At 54.5% G+C, this 21,050-nt stretch overlaps 10 protein-coding genes across 10 annotated transcripts; 5 read left to right on the forward strand and 5 right to left on the reverse strand.

Annotated features, from left to right (window-relative positions):
- Nucleotides 1-52: 52 nt before the first annotated feature.
- On the reverse strand, nt 53-950 carry C8A04DRAFT_15127 (uncharacterized protein; the record flags this gene model as incomplete). The annotated part of the gene is made up of 3 exons (XM_062778370.1): nt 53-384; nt 457-564; nt 635-950. The coding sequence occupies 3 exons, from the start codon at nt 948-950 to the stop codon at nt 53-55; spliced, it is 756 nt and encodes a 251-aa protein (XP_062633611.1).
- A 950-nt stretch (nt 951-1,900) lies between these two features.
- On the forward strand, nt 1,901-4,315 carry C8A04DRAFT_15108 (3-phytase; the record flags this gene model as incomplete). The annotated part of the gene is made up of 3 exons (XM_062778360.1): nt 1,901-2,440; nt 2,500-3,464; nt 3,526-4,315. The coding sequence occupies 3 exons, from the start codon at nt 1,901-1,903 to the stop codon at nt 4,313-4,315; spliced, it is 2,295 nt and encodes a 764-aa protein (XP_062633612.1).
- A 642-nt stretch (nt 4,316-4,957) lies between these two features.
- Nucleotides 4,958-6,514, forward strand: C8A04DRAFT_32200 (uncharacterized protein; the record flags this gene model as incomplete). Its single annotated transcript, XM_062782013.1, has 1 exon — nt 4,958-6,514. The coding sequence occupies one exon, from the start codon at nt 4,958-4,960 to the stop codon at nt 6,512-6,514; it is 1,557 nt and encodes a 518-aa protein (XP_062633613.1).
- A 178-nt stretch (nt 6,515-6,692) lies between these two features.
- Nucleotides 6,693-7,832, reverse strand: C8A04DRAFT_15096 (uncharacterized protein; the record flags this gene model as incomplete). Its single annotated transcript, XM_062778355.1, has 1 exon — nt 6,693-7,832. One exon carries the CDS (start codon nt 7,830-7,832, stop codon nt 6,693-6,695), a length of 1,140 nt encoding a protein of 379 aa, XP_062633614.1.
- A 615-nt stretch (nt 7,833-8,447) lies between these two features.
- Nucleotides 8,448-10,453, forward strand: C8A04DRAFT_15120 (uncharacterized protein; the record flags this gene model as incomplete). The annotated part of the gene is made up of 2 exons (XM_062778366.1): nt 8,448-10,320; nt 10,386-10,453. 2 exons carry the CDS (start codon nt 8,448-8,450, stop codon nt 10,451-10,453), a joined length of 1,941 nt encoding a protein of 646 aa, XP_062633615.1.
- A 706-nt stretch (nt 10,454-11,159) lies between these two features.
- Nucleotides 11,160-12,197, reverse strand: C8A04DRAFT_32203 (vitamin-D-receptor interacting mediator subunit 4-domain-containing protein; the record flags this gene model as incomplete). Its single annotated transcript, XM_062782014.1, has 1 exon — nt 11,160-12,197. One exon carries the CDS (start codon nt 12,195-12,197, stop codon nt 11,160-11,162), a length of 1,038 nt encoding a protein of 345 aa, XP_062633616.1.
- Nucleotides 12,198-12,648: 451 nt separating this feature from the next.
- C8A04DRAFT_32204 (ubiquinol-cytochrome-c reductase complex subunit-domain-containing protein) lies at nt 12,649-13,534 on the forward strand (the record flags this gene model as incomplete). The annotated part of the gene is made up of 6 exons (XM_062782015.1): nt 12,649-12,660; nt 12,784-12,818; nt 12,957-13,010; nt 13,244-13,337; nt 13,398-13,454; nt 13,526-13,534. The coding sequence occupies 6 exons, from the start codon at nt 12,649-12,651 to the stop codon at nt 13,532-13,534; spliced, it is 261 nt and encodes an 86-aa protein (XP_062633617.1).
- A 453-nt stretch (nt 13,535-13,987) lies between these two features.
- Nucleotides 13,988-16,136, forward strand: C8A04DRAFT_32205 (glycosyltransferase; the record flags this gene model as incomplete). The annotated part of the gene is made up of 5 exons (XM_062782016.1): nt 13,988-14,227; nt 14,286-14,374; nt 14,435-14,946; nt 15,000-15,137; nt 15,187-16,136. The coding sequence occupies 5 exons, from the start codon at nt 13,988-13,990 to the stop codon at nt 16,134-16,136; spliced, it is 1,929 nt and encodes a 642-aa protein (XP_062633618.1).
- A 553-nt stretch (nt 16,137-16,689) lies between these two features.
- Nucleotides 16,690-17,238, reverse strand: C8A04DRAFT_32206 (uncharacterized protein; the record flags this gene model as incomplete). The annotated part of the gene is made up of 1 exon (XM_062782017.1): nt 16,690-17,238. The coding sequence occupies one exon, from the start codon at nt 17,236-17,238 to the stop codon at nt 16,690-16,692; it is 549 nt and encodes a 182-aa protein (XP_062633619.1).
- Nucleotides 17,239-18,587: 1,349 nt separating this feature from the next.
- C8A04DRAFT_15123 (DHS-like NAD/FAD-binding domain-containing protein) lies at nt 18,588-19,959 on the reverse strand (the record flags this gene model as incomplete). Its single annotated transcript, XM_062778368.1, has 4 exons — nt 18,588-19,100; nt 19,155-19,405; nt 19,471-19,543; nt 19,609-19,959. The coding sequence occupies 4 exons, from the start codon at nt 19,957-19,959 to the stop codon at nt 18,588-18,590; spliced, it is 1,188 nt and encodes a 395-aa protein (XP_062633620.1).
- Nucleotides 19,960-21,050: the final 1,091 nt, after the last annotated feature.

A 21,050-nucleotide genomic window follows, 5' to 3' on the forward strand; every position in this document is an offset into this window, starting at 1 on the left:
GCGTGAGAATTTGATCCACTCGCTTATATGATCCACTCGCTTATAATATACGTTAATCCTTACACATATGGATGGCATCCCATCCATCACTCCCCACAAACCCCGCCGGGAAACTCGTCTGCTGGCCCTCCAAAGCCATGTCACCACAACACATGATGCTCTGACGCAGGTAGTCAAAGCAGTGGTTCAGGTGCCAGGTACCCTCTTGCGGGAGTTTGTCCAGTCGGTTGGAGGTGTACGCCGCGACGACGCCGACGATGGCGTGTAGGCAGTGCAGCTGGTGGGTCACTGACGTGGTGAAGGTTGAGTCCGGGTGGGACTTGAGGGGGTTCGGCAGGTTCTTGTACCGGGACGTGTCGTTGATTTGGACGTAGCCCAGTCCTTCTGCAGCTCATAGCGATGGTTAGGGATATTGGTTAATCTGAATGTGGAAGGGGGGAAGGGGTTGTAACGTACTCGGAACGATGCTGAGCCATTTGTCTTGGACCTCATCCGTGAAGAAGGCGGATCCGTTCTCGGGAACGAATGCCGGGTTCGGGACAAAGGTGGTGATGTGCCCGGATACTATTTTCAAAAGTTGAGCGGAGGTTCGTGTGCCTCGCCTCTCACTAATAGGTAGCTGGGCTGAACTCACTCTGTCGCGCAAATCCAGTGATATCTCCTGCCACCTCCACATCTTTTGGCCATTCAGGAATAAATACTACAATGACCAACAATAAGCTCATCACGAACCACAATTTCACTGCCGTTGTCAGGGGCGCGATCGCTTGTTTCAACGAGATTGGTGCCTCTCTCTCCGCACCCTGTGCCCTCTCTTCATCGCCACCGAAGTTGGACCCAGAGCCGGCATGGCCCTCCTCGGCATCCTTGAGTTGGGTTGGGCTGGGGGGGTCGGTTGGACTTGGAGCTTCGCTGCCCCGGAGTGGTTCGTAGGCTTGCGAGCGCGACATGACTGGTGTTGAAAATGTTCGACCAATACCCGAATTTCACTTTTACGATCGTTCGGTGGTGGAAAACGAAGTGGGATGGAAACAGGACACTGGATTTTATATAGTAATTAATGATGCACTCTCAGACAACCCACGGCCTGAGACCACCCTAAACGGTTGATGTTTCATAGAGAGCGGATGAACATCATTATCCTGTCAGAGGGATGTGCGCCATGTAGAGCTCAGGCGTCAAATTCAGCGATGGAATGTGCGGTGGGGGCGCCTTCCTTTTTTACCGTCTCTGCCCTAGATGCTATGAAGGACGGTGCGGCCCGGGGGTTACGTTATCGGTGAGCGAAAGCTTGACCTGATGTCAAGAGTGGAGGGATTTAGCAAACACCGGCATCGCTCAAAATTCCCTGAAGTGGTTGCTAAACAGTGATACGGCCGGGTGCCCATAGAATAGTGCTAAAATAAGTCTTCCTTTACATCGGGGTTTTTTTTTTCGAAAAGGGCGAATCGCATCACGGATTCTGCGGTATTTCGTCTTTTTAAGGCCTCGGTCTCGGTTCTCGATGTACATCTGAGGTGGTGAGATCACTGAGAGCGCGGAGATTTACGAATAATTAGGGAGCGAAGAAAGCACGTGCCCGCCCCTGAAGGACGTCACTTTTCAGCGGGTCCACCCCCTCAACTCTCCACTATCCCTGCACGACACCCGCGCAACCGTATCAATGAACCAATCGACAACAATGGTTCACACACGCGCCTCGGCCGTCGTATGCGCGGCAGGCTCGGCAGCGCGGGCGTCTCGGTCAACCATATAGGCAGCACAATCGTGCCTTTTCTTTTCTTCATGTTTTTGGGAGGCACCGTTGATGGATATATGTCCGGCCCATGGCTTCGCGGGGTTCGTGGGACCCAGCTGTTTGCCATGGGTCGACGCGTTCAGGCCTTCGGAATCTATCGATATGGGTTTCTCTCGGTATCTTGCCACTGGCGCACTGCTATGCTCGGCCCTTACTCCTCACGCCAATGCGGTCGATGTTGACGTCCCCGTTTCTGCTCTGACCTCTGAGGTTGAGTCCGACTGGACCTCCGTTTACTACGGCAGGACTCCGCTCCTGTTGGGCAATGATGGTAGTGCTGCGAGCGGCGGTTGGCTGGCATGGGACATCAATTCGACAACACCACTGAGCCAGGTTCATGTCGAGACGCCAGGCCGGAGAACCAAGCTCGTGACGACTATTCATAGGCAGACCGGTGCCAAGACACCGGCTGGTCTGGTCGTCAGCATTGGGCAACCAGACTCGGTCCTTCGGGCTTGGGAGCTGCCCGGGTTTGAAGAGGCGAAGTCGGCCCAAACGACAGTTTTGGGGGATTGGTCGGCACTTTGCTCGTGGAAAAGCCCGGGTGGTAACGACTATGTCTACCTTTTCGGCAAGAGGGAGGCTAAAGTGTTCTTGGTGCGGGCGAACGATGAAAATGGGGGTGATATCCAATTTTCAGAGGTAAGATCACCAGCCAGTGTTCACCCCTCCTGCGCTGTCGTTTATTAACACACTACCAGATCCAAACCTTCGCTTTCCCCGTCGAAGCCTCAGGCTGCGCCACCTCGCCTTCGTTAAAGAAAATGTTCATCTCTGCGGATGACGACAAAGATGTCTACGTTTTTGACCTCGTTGAGTCGGTAACAGCTCCTGAGGTCACCAAGGCTGGCGAGGCTGACGACGACACCACTGGCGTGGCCGTGTATGTTTCCGGCACGCCTGAGCTGGACTATCTCTTCGTAGCCATGAAAGACACGGTTGCCGTCTATGAACCCTCGTTCAAGCTAGTCGGTAACCTCAAGTTGACTGGCTACGAAGACATTGAAGCCCAGGGGCTCGCCATCCACCAAACCGCCACGTCCCAGTACCCCAGCGGGGTTCTTGCGTACGCCATTGAGGCGGAAGACGTGGCCGGCTTCGGGTTGAGCTCCCTGGACGGCGCCATCCAAACCCTCGGCTTGAAGGTCAACACCAAGTATGACCCTGCCGTGGGGTGCAAGAAGCAGTGTCCGATTTGCAGCGCGTGCTCTGGGAACGGGTATTGCGCTCAAAATGGAAAAGGCATCGAGTGCTCCTGCTTCGCGGGATGGGAAAGCAAGATATGCAACGCATACACCTGCGACGAGAACTGCTCCGGCAACGGAAAGTGTGTTGGGTCGAACCAATGCCGGTGTGACAATGGCTGGGGCGGCCTTCACTGCTCTTTTCTGGTTGTCGAGCCGGTCACAGAGACCGAGGCCAATGGAGGTGACGGGGATGATCCGGCCATCTGGATATCGCCCACTGATCGCGACGAATCACGCATTATCACAACTACCAAGTCAGAGCAGGGAGCGGGCCTTGGCGTGTTTGACCTTTCCGGCAAGCGTCTTCAGACCCTTCCCGCTGGGGAGCCGAATAATGTCGATGTGATCTACAATTTCCAAGCCGGCTCCCGGACGGTCGATCTAGCTTACGCCGCGTGTCGTGCGGACAACACCCTCTGGTACGTATCATCCCCACAGAACAATCGAGTACAACCTGAACAAATTGCTTACCCTACCTAGCCTCTTCGAAATCACCCCCAACGGCACCCTCGCCAATATTCCCGGCGGCATTCAACCCACCCAACCAGATTACAAAGTCTACGGCTCATGCACCTACCGTTCGCACAAGACGGGCAAACAATACCTCTTCGTCAACGCCAAATCCGCCGAATACCTCCAATACGAACTCTCCTCCACTTCCAACGGCACACTCACCACCACCCTCATCCGTTCCTTCACCGCCGGCTCCGGCGGGCAAGTCGAAGGGTGCGTCGCAGACGAGGAAAACGGTGTGGTTTTCATCGGCGAGGAACCCCATGCGCTCTGGCGGTATGATGCCGAACCTGACGCCGGGAGCAGTCCGGAAGGTGTTGCGATCGCCACGGTCGGGGACGGGCATCTACGCGCCGATGTTGAGGGTGTTACGCTCGTGGTTGGGCATACACCCGACGAAGGGTTCATCCTCGTTTCGAACCAGGGTGTGAGTGCGTACAATGTTTATCGACGCCAGGCGCCGCATGATTTTGTTCTTACATTTACGATTGGGAAGGGCGAAGGTCTGGATGGGGAGGAGGTGGATGCTGTGAGCAACACGGATGGAATTGCGGCTGTTGGAACGGGGCTTGGGGAGAGGTTTCCGCGTGGGTTGATTGTGGTGCATGATGATTCAAATCAGTTGCCGGGGGGTAAGGGGACGAGTGAGGAGGCGAGCTTTAAGCTTGTTCCGTTGGAGAGCGTGTTGGGGGCGGACGTTGTGAAGGAACTGGGGTTGTTGGAGGAGGTGGATGAGGAGTGGGATCCACGAGTTTGAGTGAGGGGGTGGCTTCTGGTGGCAGCCCGAGAGTAAATACTCAACCCTCCTCCCCAACTCGCACACGCAATAGAAAGTCTCCCGAATCCAGATATCGTGAGAGACTAATATCTTGGATCGTCGCTGTTCCGTGAGCTGTAGAAAGGTGGGGTAAAGGTCTCGACCCCCACTCAAGGAATCACACATGCAAACAATTGACCCGACAGCTACAAATCCACAACGTTATCGAAGTAGGTAATTAACCCTGCCAAAGTATAATCATGTAATTCTTATTAAATCTAGGCTCTTCCACGGCGTTTTCACATGAATTTCCTCCTCAACCGGTGAGACCGAGAAAGGCGCAGCCAACAGAATTTGCGAGAATTTCCACAAGCTCAACTTTCACATGCAACTGGTGCCGTTCAATACCACGCAAATGATAAGTGATGACGTCACTCCATTTCTCGCTCAACGGTCGCTTAGCGGAGCTTGGAAAGCTCGGCTCGGGAATTTTCTCGAGGCAGGACGGGCACAGTACGTGTATGTCGTATTTAAAGAGAATGGTTCTCTAGAATTCTCTCGCACATTGTCAATTAGTGAATTACCGTTGTGTTTTGGTTTTCCTCCCCCAAACGCAAAAGAAACTTAAAACCAAAAGCCAGTATGGCCTCCCAATCGCGGCCGTACAGTCCTCTCTTCCACCCCATCCTCTTCTTTTTGCAGCTCTTCCAATGGCTGGCCGACAAGCTCCTCTCACCCAACCCGCCCGGTCCCAGCACTCACCTTAGCCGACCAAAGATCGCCGTCATCGGTGCTGGTATCACCGGCGTTACGAGCGCGGCGCACTGCATCGGCCATGGCTTCGACACAACCATCTTCGAGGCCGGCACCGAGGAGGAATTGGGAGGTATCTGGAGCCGCGTTAACAACACTTCCTCGCTGCAGATCCACTCCATAATGTATCGCTTCCACCCCTCCGTGAAATGGGAGCGGGGGTACCCGGACCGCCAGCAGATCCTCTCGCAGGTGCGTGAGCTGTGGAAGCGGTACGGACTAGAACACCGGACCAAGTTCAGCACCAAGATCGACCGCGTGTATCAGGATAAACAAGGCCGCTGGATTCTCAACGACCCCTCCCACGGCCGTTTTGACGGCATCGTCTCGGCCATCGGAACCTGCGGCGAGCCCAAGGTCCCCCACATGCCGGGGATGGAGAAGTTCAGCGGCGAAATCCACCACTCCAGCCGTTTGACAGGAAAATGCTCCGCCAAGGACAAGACCATGATCATCATCGGCGGCGGCGCCAGCGCGGTCGAGGCGCTCGAGTTCGCCAGCGAAGAAGGCGCAGATAAGATCTACATTCTCGCGCGCAGCGAGAAATGGATCATCCCGCGCAACCCGATCTGGAACATGCTGCTCGCCATGAACGTTTTCGGGCAAGAAACCTTCCTCAGCTGGATCCCCGAACTACTGCTGCGCAAGATGTTCTACCGAGACCTGGAAGACCTCGCGCCCGCCAACAAGGGCATCTTCACCGACACGCCCATGGTCAACTCGGATATCATGGAGAAACTGCGCTCGAAAAAGGCCGAGTGGATCCGCTGCGACATTGAAGGGTTCACGGAAGACGGCGTCAAAGTCAACCGTCGCGCGAAGGGTGTGCCTGTCGGCGGGCCGGGCCAAAAGGACCTGATCAAGGGCGATGTGGTGGTCATGGCGACAGGGTTTGAACGGCCGAAGCTCGATTTCTTGCCCGAGACTTGCTACGAGGACCCGTATAACCCGCCCAACTGGTACTTACAGACCTTCCCGCCGAACCACCCGTCTATTTCCTGCATCAACTGCACCTACACCAACGCCATCGGCACGGTGGGCAACTGGCACATTGGCATTTACACGCGCATTCTGCTTATGTTCCTGGTCGACCCCCTGACGCGCCCAAGGCCGTTTTGGATGAAGCGGTGGATCGATATGACTAGGTTGCTCAAGATGGCGTCGCCTGTCGGGCCGTTTGAGTTCTTCACGTATCTGGAGCTGATCTGGTGGTTTTTGTTTTGCGTGGCGTTTAACCCGTTCCGATGGAAGTGGGCGTTGTTTGTGTTCTTCGGGATAGGTTATATGCTGCCGAAGCAGGTGGTGGCGGCTGAGGATATGATCCGGAATGGTCTGGGTTATGGTCAGACTGAGACAACCGGGGAGGATGTTGGAACAAGCATATAATAAAAGTGTAGAGGGTAAAAAAGGATCAGGTATAAAGACGACGGTATGCTCTGTGAGGTAGAAATACTGCCTGTTATGGACGGTTAAGTTCATCGTCTTAGGTCGGAGTTTTCAGAGGCATCGGTCGGCACGGTTTTAGGGGCAGAAAATAAAAGTTGTATTATGTCCAAATTTCCTATTACCGACCCTTTCCTCTCGTGCCACGCCCCGACTCCAGCACCTTCAGTCGCTTCTCATACCGCTCACCCATACCCGCACCACTGCCACGAGGCCCATCCGCCGTATCGCGACCCCTCTTCCGACTCTTCTCTAACAACGCCTTAGTCCCACGCCCAGAAGTCTTCCCCTGTGTCAACCGACTGATCCGATCAACACCCTCGCTCAGATCCCGCCACTCCTCACCGCCAAAGTTCATCCGGCGCGCACCGCCCTCCGACTTGGCCCGCTTCGCCCTGTCCTTCTTGCTCTCCTTCGGCAGGCGCACAAAATTACCCTCTTCGTAATCGCGCCGCTCGTCCTCCTTGCGCCGCTCCGAGGCTGTCTTGATCTTGCGACCGAAGTTGACAATCGTCGTGCCGATACTCGGTTCGGCGATCGGCGCAGTGGACATCTCGTCCGCGATGAACTCGTCGAGGGTGGCGGATTTGATCGGTCGGCGGTCTCCGCTCGCTCTGTCGCGGCGTTCTGTCGTAGGCATCGAGACTGGCGCAATCTTGGGAGGGCGGTAGACGCCCGCTGCGTTGGTTTCTTTGCCGGTGAAGGTTGGAACGGCGGGGCGTTGGAAACCGCTTAGGTTGGGGCGGTGTTGAAGGTCGGCGATTTGCCGCCCGTTGGTCGCTACCGCGTCTTCGTCTTCATCCGAGTCGTCCTCATCTTCGTCGTCGTTGTCGGACTCGGAATCGCTCCCGCCACCGTTTGCCTTCGATGCTTCCTCCGCTGCCTTGGCATTGCGTTCCGCGTCGTCTGCTGCCCGGAGAACCTTGTCGATTTGGAAACGAAGTTTGTCTTCTAGCGGGCGTGCGCCTTTCTCGAGATACAATCTTAATTCGACAAGTTTGGCGACGACTAGGTCGTCCAGGTTTTGTGCCTCGTCGCTTGAACTAGATTCGCTTCCGTTTTTTGAATGGCGTAATTTGAGGAGAATGAGGAAAACTAGGTTCTGTAGGTACGAGAGGAGCAGTTCGTTCTTCACATCGAGGAGTGAAATGCCATCTTTGGGAAGTTCGACATCAGCCAGTTTGGGGGCGGCGTCTAGTGTAGACGAAATTGATTTCGTTAAAGAATCCAGCAGTGCTGGAAGGGTGGCTGGTGCGGCCATCGCAATTGACACAATTGTTCCGCTTCTTTCCTTGAAACCTTCAGATTTGCGTACTGGAGGAAAAATCGAAATCTTTGTCGACACTGAAGGCCCCGCCAGAACTTTTTAGTGGATCCCTACGCGGAGTCCCCTGCGAGGCGACTGCCAAGAACAGCTGAGTCCAAGTTCGGGAGTGGGTCCCCCGCCGTTGCAGGGCTGCAACATGGTGTCGCACGGGCCAATTGGTCTCTTCGGCTCCCTTGCTGGCGCAGGGAGCTACATTTTCAAGACGACAACTTGACAACTCGACAACTTGCGACGCGCACGCAGACCAGCCGACGTCATACGCCCCCGACGACGCAGCAGCCTGGATCGAAACTCACGCCAAATCGTTCCCTGAATCGGCAAGGCCGTCAGTGCTCCGAGCCCTGCATGATTACACCTTTTCAATAACGCGAATTGTTTGGAGCGGGTCGAATACGAGAGAAACGGGTACGTACCCCCTGATGACGGGTTCGTAGACAGCCAGGCACCAACAGCTTCACATAGCCTACAACAACTACGGGTGTTAAACGGTTTTGTTGTGTTTATTTCTCTTCTAACTCTGGCGGAAGCAAACAAAAAATTCAATCCATAATGCAATTACCAACACACGCGCCTTCGGGGCGGCTGCTCGCGACACTACTCGCCGTCCCCCATCTCGCATCCGCTTTCTACCTCCCCGGCGTTGCGCCCACATCATACAAGCAAGATGACCCCGTCCCACTCAACGTCAATGCTATCCGCCCCGTAGCCGGGTCCGACGCGATGCTTCACTCGGTCGTTTCCTACGATTACTACCACCCGCTCTTCCAGCTCTGTCAACCCGCAGGTGGGCCACAAGATGTCGGCGCAAGCCTAGGAAGCATACTATTCGGGGATCGGATCAAGACTTCACCGTTCGAGTTGAAGATGGCCAAGGAGGAACCTTGCAAGGTGCTATGCAAAACGACATATGAAAAGGGGGCGGCCGTGTTCGTGAACCAGCAGATCCGGGACGGCATCAGCCTTAACTGGCTGGTTGATGGGCTTCCGGCGGGGCAAAAAATTCCAGATGAGCTGACGGAAACGGAGTTCTACAACCCCGGGTTTCTGCTCGGCCAAGTCACCGACGACGGCAACCAGGTCCAGTTTAACAACCACTACGACATCATCGTCGAGTACCACGAGGTTGCGGGCAGCCGGGAGGACTACCGGGTCGTGGGTGTCATTGTAGAGCCAGATTCACGCAAGTACGCGGGCCCTCCGGACGGGAATATCTGCGAGACCTCTACCGGACCTGTTGTCCTGAGCGAATCCGAAGACACCGAAGTGCAATTCACCTACGCCGTGCAGTGGGTTCCGTCCAAGACAGCCTGGGCCACCCGCTGGGACAAGTACCTGCACGTCTTTGACCCCAAGATCCACTGGTTTTCGCTTATCAACTCGGCCGTCATCGTCGTCTTTCTCGTCCTGACTGTCATGTCGATTCTGGTTCGCGCTCTTAAGAAGGATATTGCGCGGTACAACCGGTTGGACCAGCTCAACCTCGACGACCTCTCGGGCACATCCGCCATCATGGAAGACGGTGTACAAGAGGACTCCGGCTGGAAGCTTGTCCACGGCGATGTCTTCCGCACCCCGAAACACCCCCTGCTCCTCTCCGTCTTACTCGGTAACGGCGCGCAGCTCTTCGTCATGGCCGGTTTCACCATCGCCTTCGCCCTCCTCGGCTTCCTCTCCCCCTCCAACCGCGGCTCGCTCGGCACCATCATGATCCTCCTCTACACCATCCTCGGCTTTGTCGGCGGCTATGCCTCAGCGCGCATGTACAAGTCCCTCCAAGGCGAGAAATGGAAGCTCTGCATCATGCTCACCCCCTTACTCGTCCCCGGCATCGTCTTCTCCATCTTCTTCCTCCTCGACCTCTTCCTCTGGGCCAAAAACTCCTCCGGCGCCGTTCCCTTCACCACCATGCTTGTCATCGTCCTCATCTGGTTCATCATTAGCGTCCCGCTGTCCTGCGCCGGCTCTTGGCTCGGTTTCCGCGCCCCGGCCATCGAACCCCCCGTCCGCACCAACCAGATCCCCCGCCAGATCCCGCCTGTTACCAGCTACCTGCGCCCTATCCCGAGTATGTTGTTGGTGGGCCTCTTGCCGTTCGGCGCGATCTTTGTCGAGTTGTACTTCATCATGAGTTCGATCTGGTTCAGCAAGATCTACTACATGTTTGGGTTCTTGTTCTTGTGTTACGGCCTGATGATCATGACCTGTGCCGCGGTCACTGTGTTGATGGTCTATTTCTTGCTGTGCGCGGAGAACTACAACTGGCAGTGGCGCTCCTTCTTGGCGGCCGGCACGACGTCTGGTTACATCTTTTTAAACGCGCTGCTGTACTGGGTTAGTAAGCTATCGCTGGGCGGGTTTGCGGGGAGTGTGCTGTACATTGGGTACAGCGCGTTGATCTCGTTTTTGTTCTTCATCTTGACAGGTATGTTGCTTATCCATGGAGCTAATAAATTGCGAGGAAGAAAGGACTAACGTTGTGAGTAATAGGGTCGATCGGCTTTTTCTCCAGCTGGTTGTTTGTTCGTAGGATCTATGCCTCGATCAAGATCGATTAGAAGGGAGATTGAATTGATAGGTGGTGGAGGATAGGAAGTGGGGGATAAATTTTGGAGTGGCTCTTTTTATAACAGACACAGGTAAACGGGCGCGATATAGATTCAATGTATCATCACAACGTGGCCCGGCTTCGGGAAGCAGAGTGGGGAGTTGTAGGATTAACTGGCGTGAGAAGCATGCAAAGTAATGCCTCCTTGCTTGCTTTATCCTCAAATTTGTGATATTTTTCGGCGTATCTGCAGATCCGCTTTTAGCCTTCATGGGGGCTTAAATCACCAAATTTAACCGCATATGAATCCACCGCCCACCGATTCCTATTAACCCAGAACTCATTGGGCCTTCTGCCGTTACTGTAGCTCTGGATACCCACGAACCTTCGTGTGATGGGTTCCGGCCAACTTGAGGTTCGAGTTCGAGAACATGAACCAACCACCCCTTCCGCCCACTCTGATATTGCGGCTCTAACCATTGACCAAGCCAAGTCCCCCATGGGACATGTGACAGGCCACACGGCTTGCGCAAGCCACGGTCGTCGAGCTCGCTAAGATGGCCGTCGCCGTCTCTCAACGACGAGGTTGATATGTCACCTTGTTCCGCCGGCCAAGGTAAATTATGTCCAGCCGTGACCCGCTGAATAGCCCAGACCCAGGACTGTAGCGTGAACCCAGATACATAATCCAGCACTCCGATCAACTCCCAGCCGCCTCAATCATCATCATCATCGTCATCGTCATCCGCCCCCAGAAAGGTGAACTGTTTCGGCTTGGCACTACCAACCGCCACACTATCCCTCCTATCCGAACCGCCCTCACGCTGCCTTGCCAGCTCCCTCTCCCGCGCCATGCGCTCCCGTTCTTCGCGCATCCGCTGCTCGGCAGCTTCCCGTTCCTGTCTAGCTCGTTCCTCAGCATCCTTGCGCGCTTGTTCCTCCTCTTGTTTCTTCCGTTCCACTTCCCCTGGATCATAGCCTTTGGGATCGATGCCCGCGTCGATAAGTCGTTGGAGGGAGGCGAGCGCGCCAGAGCGGATGTGCTCTTGTGTTGGCCAGGGGTAGAAGACGGCGCCGTGGCGGGGGTTGATGCCATGTTCGATGTGTTCGGGGAGTTTCTCTTCGGTGACGGTTTTTGTTGGCTGGGAGGGGGGGAGTTGGGTGCTGGGCTGGGTGTCGTTGACGGTGTTGGGAGTTGCTGCAGAGACGGGACCTGGAGTGCTGCCGCTGGTTATTCCGGGGCCGAAGCTGGCGCCGAAGCTGGTGTTGGGGGTTTGGTTTTGTGTTGGTTGAGATTGCAGGCGGAAGGAATCGTCGGCGTCGGCGTTTGGAGGGGGTGGTTTCGGTGCGGTCATGTCAACGCCGTTGGTTACACCGGGCGCTGGGAGGGTGTTGCGACTAATGCGACGGGCGAAGGCAAGAAGCTCGGCTGTGGTGAACTGGTGCTTCTTGGTGGTGGCAGTAGGGGTCGTTTGCGTCGCTTTGACTTCCTTGCGGATATTCCATAACGAGCTCATGATGTCCTTGATTTGTGTATCGAAGAGGGAAACCTCTTGTCGCAGCTGCTGAAGCCTCGCCTCGTTGTTCTGCCATGTCTCAATAAGCTTCATGGAACCTTGAAGGTCGTTCTGGCACGCGACCAGCTCCTCCGCAATCGCCTCCGATGGGTTTCCCTTGGCTATCGAATCGATCATTTTATCGAGCGACTTCTCAAGCCGCTCGAAGCAGGCATCCAACTCGCCGTTCTTCGCCATGTCGACAGCACCGATAGGCTAACCGGCTGAAACGGCTTTGAAAAGTGAGCTTTTCCTGAGGCGCGGATTCTGGCACCTCCGGATCATCAAGGAATGAACGAATCGCGTGCCGACCCAGAGAACCGGGCCCGGGGAGAAAGCCTCCTCAAACCTTCAAATGCGGGTTGGGGAACCTTAGATGCATCGAGGATGACTTCGCCGACAAATAATTGTGGGGTCAATGTTCCGGCGGATCTTGGAGCTGCAGGGATAAATTACGACATGTGATTGGTGACAGCACCCCCACATTCGCTTGATCTCAGCACCATGATCCTTGATGCCTCAGGCACAGACGATTCCGGCTTTGTCCGCCCTTGAAACTCGCGCGAAACATCACATCGAGAGTTTTCACATCCCGAATTGTTTCCCAGCAATTGAAGCAGCCACACGCTCTTTTGCGCCGGTCGTCAAGATGTCTTCACTCGTATGTCCCCCGCCCTTTTACCGCACCAACCTGCCCGCTTCAGGCTTGCCAACCTCGTCCCGAGGACCATCCCCCGCATCGCAACGAGCTTCACAGCGCACCGGCTAACCGAATGTCCTCCAGCCATCCCCCCAGTACAAGAGCCCCTACGGCCCAAAGTAAGCGCATATTACCCATTTGCACTACCGTCGAACGATCCCGACCGCTGCCTCTCCGCGGGCAGGAACAGCCCACTGTTGTGGCTATGGCATGGCAACAACCGAGGCCAACAGAAACCAGGCGCTGACGGGTCGCAGGTACTTCTACCAAACGCATGTTTCCGGCATTACCACCCGGGCATTTATTAGGGGGTAAGTTGACCGTTTTTGGGAAGGTGTTGGGGTCAAAAGACAAAAGGGCAGCAGGGACCCGAGGCAGTAGTTTATGAAGGGGATGGGACACGAAACCCATCTTGCAGAGGCCCGATGAGCATTGCTCGAGGAAGTTATTACAGGAGACGTGGGGAGGGCGTATTAGGCCATGGCTGTTACCAGGCTGTCGAGCCTTTGCCGGGTTCTTGAACTCTGCTAACCTCCCGACGCAGTGGACTTAACGCCGGTTTCTTCGGCGGCGTTGCCCTCGGCGCTCTCATTTTCTACGCATCCGGTATCCCCAGAATCCAAAAGGACATTTTCCTGGTACGCCGTCGTTCAAGCCATATGGAACCACAATGCAGACATATGCTAACCTCACGACAGAACGTGCCGGTCATCGGCCGCTACTACCCAGTAAAGGAGGTCCACCCCGCGGACAACGTAAGTTCCCTCACGAGATTCATCATCGGGTTGTATGGCCATGAGTGACCATGCTAACCTAAAACCAATAGCCGTTTTAAATTACTCTCTTGGCTGGACACGTTCTCGGAGCCGTCTTTTCGAGCGTTCGTTTAGATCGGCTAGATGTAATCTGGGTGTAGAATACAATCAGTTTATAGACCGCTTTCTCACACTTTTCTTCTCGTTTCCGATTCGATGGAGACCCTTAAAACGAATCATCGGATTTATGCTGGCAGAGTCTTGTCCCGCATCCATGGCCCGGTTCCAAGGTAAGACGCACGGGCCACTTACACCTGGACGCTGGGGTGTTGACACCTGTAAATATTGGCGAACCCTGCACCCTCACATGAACAACAACTCTTGTCTGTAGTCATTGACCATTTTTCCTCCGTTATCTAAGCGTACATTTTTGTTGCATAGTTCGTTTGGTGATGGACTTAACAAACCGTGACCTATCTCTCACCTTTCAATTGCCCATTCCGGCCTCGGCTTCACTCACTTCAATTTGCTGAATGGACCCCATCGACGCCATTCGCCAGGGGCTGAACCCAGGCAACTTGTTCATATGCCTCGGCGTCAGCTACCTCTTAGCCAGATATCTAGCACCCTCCTGGCTTGATGCAGGAGGTTTCACCACGGGGCCCCCTCAAACACGCGTCCAAGTTATACTTACCACCGGGTTATTTTTCCTCACTCTGGCCTCCACGCTGTGGCTTAACCTGGTGGACAAATTCGTCCCTGAACCATACCTCGTGCGTCATTCCCATCTGCTCTGTCAAAACAACCGCAGCAGCTCTGACAACTTTGCAGGATGAGGTATTCCACATCCCACAAGCCCAGACATACTGTGATGGTCGCTTCTGGGACTGGGACGACAAGATCACCACGCCCCCTGGCTTGTGAGAGACGACCCGCCTCCTTCCGTTTTCCTTGGCCATCGTAACTAACTGGACATCCAGGTACTTTCTATCCGTGGCACTTCACAGACTGGGCCAATCTGAGAAATGCGATCCCCGTGCCCTCCGATCTGCCAACTCCCTCGCGGCTGTGCTCATCGCTGTGGTAGCGGCGCAATGCAAACACCTAGTTGAGGTCCGGGCCGCGGAACGCCAAGGCACGAAGGTGTCCCATGGCCTCTCATTCAACGCGTTCTACACGGGGCTCAACATTGCCCTGTTCCCCGTCATCTTCTTCTTCTCGGGATTGTACTACACCGACGTCGTTTCCACGCTCACGGTGCTAGTCGCGTATCAGAATCATTTGCAGCGCGTGGGCCCGCGGCCACCGGGGCTGATCAACGATGTCTGGACGGCTTTGTTGGGCGTTATGGCACTTTTCACGCGTCAAACGAATGTCTTTTGGCTGGTTGTGTACATGGGTGGGTTAGAGACGGCGCATATTTTGCGGTCGATTGAGGCAAGTCCTTTGGTGAAGTTGCACGACCCGTCGCTGAACAGGTCAGGACCGGAAGGTAAGCTCCCCATATGTGGTTTAATTTCATGTCTGCAGCGGCTGACCATTTAGATTGGTTCCTATGCACGGTCACACTAGCGTTTGCGGCTATCGCCAACCCACTTCGTGTGGTCCGCCAAATTTGGCCACATATCACCGTCCTCGGCCTCTTCGCCGGTTTCGTCGCCTGGAATGGCGGTGTCGTGCTGGGTTAGTTTTACCACACTGTATCCCAAGTACCATGCTAACAGTCCCCCAGGAGACAAATCCAACCACATCGCCACCATCCACCTGGCGCAAATGCTTTACATCTGGCCGCTGTTTGCGTTCTTCTCAGCGCCCCTCGCTATCCCGTCGATCCTCTTCGGGCTTACTCGGCCCATTCAATACACCAAATCCCATGTCCATCTCACCTCAGCCCGCAACGCGCTGACATCCATCCCGTACCTGCTCTTAACCCTCGCCGTTTCGCTCGCGGTTGTCCAGTACAACACCATCATCCACCCCTTCACGCTAGCTGACAACCGGCACTACATGTTCTACGTCTTCCGCTACACCATACTCCGCTCTCCTGCGATCCGATTAGGTCTCATCGCAGCTTACACCGCCTCCCGTTGGCTGATGTGGGATCAGCTAGCGGGGATTTCCCACGGGCCTACCGTAACCGAAGAAGCCACTCCCTCGTCAGCGTTGACAGACGAAAAAGCACAACAACAAACCAAGTCGTCAAACCAACAACCGGATGCCGAACCAAACCCACTTCCCTGGCTGACTACCACATCCACCTCTCACGTAGCCTCTACCATCCCACCACAAACCTCCACCGCCCTCCTCTGGCTACTCACCACCTCGCTCTCACTCATCACCGCGCCCCTCGTCGAACCACGCTACTTCATCCTACCGTGGGTTTTCTACCGGCTGCTGGTACCCGCGTGGTCCATTTCTGGACCGGCTCCAACCGGAAATGGATCCGCCGCTGGGAAAGAGAGCTCATCAAGGAAAGCAGACACAAGGGCGATGGGTTCTGGTCCCCTAGCGTGGGTTCGTGGGGTAGGAGCTAAAGTTGATGTCAGGCTTGTTGTGGAGACGGCGTGGTTTGTGGGGATTAATGTGGTTACTATGTATGTGTTTTTAGCTAGGGGGTTTTATTGGAAGGGGCCGGACGGGGAGTTGTTGGATGAGGGGAGGGTGCAGAGGTTTATGTGGTAGGGATTGATTGCTATCAACCAGATTCTGGAGTCGGTGTTGCAGTCGAGTAATGGAGTTCTATGTTTGTTACATAGAAGAGAAGAATGTTTCTATATTCCCCATTTGCGCCACCACGGACAAAAGATTTAGATCACACATCAAATAAGACAAGTCGACGTGACAAATTACAGAGAACAAATATTCATTTGTGGTATGACGGTTTCTACATTTATGTGAAGCCATATCTTTTTCAGACCCATGTCCCAATCCAACCGACCCTAATCCAACCACCGAAAAACCAAGAAACCAAGTATTGTATGATGATGTATGCATATTATGCGCCAGCCCTCAACCACATCCATGGCCCCCGAACGCCAGGCCCAGAACGCCATGAACAACTACTTACCGTTGCTCTACCCAATAAAACGAAAAGCAGAGAGTTAAGAATAATAAGGAGAGCCATGATTCTCATGAACCGTCATCAGGGATAAACAAGATATCTTGTCATCCTGTTCTCCCCCGTCCATGCACGCACTCCCCATCCATGCACAGACACACACCCAAAACCCATCTCTCACAAACTCAACCGATCCAAGCTCAACCGATCCCCACTCCGTACCCTTCGCACAACCCCCAACTTAAAAAACCGCTCCTCCCCCGCCGCCGTCCGCCCCCCAATATACAACTTCTCCGTCCCCAACGCATCCCGAAACCCTTCACTACTACTATCACTCCCCCGCCTCCTTCCATGATTATCCCTTTGCTGCCCCTGCGCCTGTGGTATCGGCATCGCGCCACCCGCGCTATGGTGATGATGATGGTGATGATGATGATGATGATGGTGGTGGTGGTGTCGTGGGGAGTGCAGTGGTAGTTGGCTCATGACCCCTCCGGAGCGGGGCTGTGGGGAGGTTGCTTGGGAGGCGGCGGTCGCTGCTGCTGTGGAGGGGGAGGAGGAGGAGATGGCGCGCGGGGTGGAGGCGGAGACTTGTTGGGCGACAACGACGGAGGAGGCTTGGGTGGTGTGTTTGTTGGGTTGTTGCGCGCTGGAGAGAGAGGCTGGGGTTGGTTGGCGGAAGGCGGCGAAGAAGGTGGAGAGGAAGAAGGGGCGTTGGGTTGACATTATGGTGTTGTTGGTTTGTGGGTTTGTGGTTATCGAGGGAGGGGGGCTCTTCTCCAAGAGTTGGTTGCCGTTACGGCGGATGCGCGTGAGTGATGATAATATCAGCCGGGGTCGTGGTGGTGTCTTGTGTGTCCCTCTACGGACGCAAGATCGAAAGCGTTTGATTGTCGAGGGGAAGAGATGGGCGTTGTTTAATCTCGGGACCAGCCGTTGAACGCCCAACGTCCCGAGACAACAGGGTCCAGAGTTTTCTGCAACCCTAAGCAATCTCGATTGGTCCTCCCCACAAAATCCCTTGAGCTGTCGTGGCAATGACCAGACCCGCTTCGGGTCTCTTTTTTTTTTTTTTTCTCCTCCTCTCCTATCGCGGCTGTTGGAAACGGTTGGTGGCGGGGGATTGTCGGAAAACCGGCGCCGGCTTGGTCGCTTTGCGCGCGTATGGAAAAATGGTCGGTCGTCAAATCGTCGGCCTCGGATACATCGAAGGTGGAATCCGGGGTGCAGATTGCCTGTGGTCGGGCACGCGCTGGCTGACCGGCTGTTGCTGCTCGGGGCAACGGGACGGTCTGACGTCGAAGAAATCGCACCCTCGTGGAGGGGCTCGGCCAATCCCGGGAGCGCATCGGCCAATGAACGGCTGCGGCTGTCGCGCACCGGACCGGCAGGGGGCCCACCCCGGGTCATGCAATTGCCCCGCTTCTGATTCGTTGCGGGGTATGATGCATTTTGTGGGGGTCTGGGATCGCGCTGCTGTATGTCTCGCCTCGACGTTTGACTTCCAACAGATGTCTGCACATACTCTAGAAAGTTTCAAACGTGTCTATGCTTTTCGTGAAGAAATAACGAAGAAAGAGCAATGGACACGTTACCGTCTTGCCGCCCACCGATCACGTCAATTGGAAGGCTGCACGACCGTTCTAGCTCAAGATTTTACCCACATCCTGAACAACTGGCAGTCGAGGCCCGAGCCCGATGATGTCTATTTTTGCGCTTTCTCACAAAGGAACCCTTAAGGGTTTTGTGAAGACGCCGGGCGCCACGGACTTGATCCAAAATAGAGTTTGCAATGGTGTTTAGAGCTTGTAATTACCTGTACCGTGTTGGCCCAGATATCAATGAATATCCCAGCAAGACCGAAGTAACATTAATCCCTTCTTGTCCCACAAACTAATTGGGCTGTTGAATCACCGTCGGCGCTCAAATCTGCCCAGACAGCATTTCCTAGAGGGAAAAAGTTGAGACCGGTGTTTTAATAACAAACGAGTACGCTAGCGTAAAGGGAAATAAAATAAGTAAAACAAGAAGCTTGGTAAAATGTAGTTAATAATATGACTGAAGCAGTAAGACCTCTATGATCTGCTATATTTCCACTCCCCGTTACCAGGATTGTATTCCAACACATAAATCGCCTCAACCGCCGAATTCCCCTCTTCAACGACATGAGTAATCCCCAAGTTCGGCTCCCCATAATGCCCCATGAACTCCAACTCCAACTGAACCTCCAACGCGCCCTCCGCAGCATCTCCTCGCAGGTCAAACGCAAACGGCTCCGCCTTCAACACCCGCCTACTACCCGCCAACTTAACCGTCCTCAAAAACGACATCGGCGTCCCATCCACATCGACCCCAGCCACAACCAGCTTACGACCCCTCCCCCGTCCCTGCCCAGCCGTCGCCTCAACAAACACTGCCAACCTCCGCCGTAAGATAAACTCCGGAATCTCCATCTCCAATTCCCTCATCACCCGCACCATCAAATCATCCGTCTTCGCATGAACCCTCAACCCGGACATCTCATCCAGCGGCGTCTCTTGCAAATTACAGATCGCCAAAGTCGGCCCCGTCGTACTCCCACTCCCACCCTCAACCTCACCTTTCCCCCCTTTCCTCACTCCCTTACCGCGACTCCGATTCACCCTCCCCGCCCGTCTCCCCACAGCCTCAGGAATCTCATTCGCCGGCGTCACCGTCAGCGACGAGCCGAGCACAAGACACAGATCCGCGCGGTCAGCGTGGCCACGGGCTAAGGAAAGATCGCGCTCAGGCAGCGACTCGGTGAAGTTGATGATGGTGTCGTGTAAGGGACCGCCGCAGTTGGGGCGGGCGCAGCGCCGGCCGGTGCGGTGGTCGAGAATGGAGGAGGTGTTGTCTGCTACGGCGCGGAAGTCTGGGGTATGTTAGTTGGGGGGTGGGTGGTGGGGTGGTGAGTGAGTGGGGAGTTGGCGTATTTACCGCGGAGGTATTCTTTGCCGCAGTCTTTGCAGATTTCGCGGTTGTTGTTGCCGTGGAGTTCGGAGATTTTGTCCTATTTGGCATCAGCTCAACAAACCGCTACAAAATACAAAGAAAGAATGTAGGATAAAAGCTCACCGGAAGTATCCCACTCCTCCGATGCAACCCATCACAATTCTGACTAACCACATACTTCAACAACCCACCATCCTGCAGCGCCACCAGCGCCATATGTGTCGCAGTAGGGATGGCCTGGAGGGAACTCGTCGCCGCCGTCGTCCGCTGTCTGCCCTGCGCCTGCAGTGTCCATGCGCCCTCGGGTCCGCGGAAATCGGGGATGCCCGCTGATGTAGAGATGCCTGCTCCTGTAAACACGATGAAGTGCTTGCTCTGTCGGATGAGGTTCGCGAGCTGGCGCGCTTTGTCGTCAAGGTCGTTGGGGGCTTCGGTCAGCTCGGGGAGGGCAACTTTGCCTGTGGTCCAGGCCATTTTGGTTTGTTCTTGTGTGGTCTCTAAGGCCTGCAGTGGATAATGTATGTTAAGGAAAATTAAGGCGCGATGGCTTTAATGAGGATGTTTGTTGTTGTTTGTTTGGAATGTAACAATGTGGGGGGCAACCGACGGTTGGTGTCAGCCGGGATTGAAGGCGAGAATGACGGGAAAAAAATGTCTATTCCGGATAGGGCCTGGGATTTCCGAATTAGGGCATAAGCTCCTCATACATCACCTGCAGTGGACATGTGCTCTCATTGTAGGCAAGGGAAAGCCTTGGCGCCAGTATCACGTAGTTCAGAGTCTAGGTATGAACTGCAACCTGACGAGGTTAGTAAGACGGGAAAAAGGGAAGAATCGAGAGAAATGGTGGGCATGATTGGGTGATTATATTCATGGTTTGCAAGTTGTTGAAAAGAATCAATCTAGAAGAGATTTCCAGCAACAACATTGACTTTGTCAACGGTTCCATTTTGCGGAGTAAAATTATGCTCGCCAACAGAAGATGACAGATTAATTCAACGAGTTTGACTCATATTTATAATAATTTAGCGTGCCTTACAGTCTACAATACAGGCATTCATTCAAACGACCCGCACCAAACCATAGTTGTGAGCCAAGGACATACAAGTCCACACTGGGATTAGGAACCCTAGCAATTATTTCAATACCCAACAGAATTCTGGCATGGATACTAGCCCAGAACAACCATTCCTGATCGTCACCACGCATTCCGTTAAGCTGGGTGTAGTGACCACAGGACATCCTGAATCAACTGGCACGAATGCCGAGAAAAGTCCGAACCGGTGCATGACTTCTCTCCCAATGCCCACACCTTCCAGGTTGAATGAACAACGAACCTTTTCGCTTGAGTGAATTCCCAACGAAGTGAAGTAGAAGCAATTATAGATGGTACTGTACGGTTGTTATGGTGGAGTAATTAAATATTTCATACTAGCTTGCTCAACTAACAGCGTATTCTTTTTCGTGTACACGGGTAATTACTACCACTTAACGTATTCCCACATCCATCTTTCGCTGTTTCCAGCAGAGAACGGCCCGTCCTCTTTTTCTGAAAGTTGACCATT

Source organism: Dichotomopilus funicola, assembly GCF_033296635.1.
Source record: "Dichotomopilus funicola strain CBS 141.50 unplaced genomic scaffold C8A04scaffold_83, whole genome shotgun sequence".
Classification (NCBI taxonomy): domain Eukaryota; kingdom Fungi; phylum Ascomycota; class Sordariomycetes; order Sordariales; family Chaetomiaceae; genus Dichotomopilus; species Dichotomopilus funicola.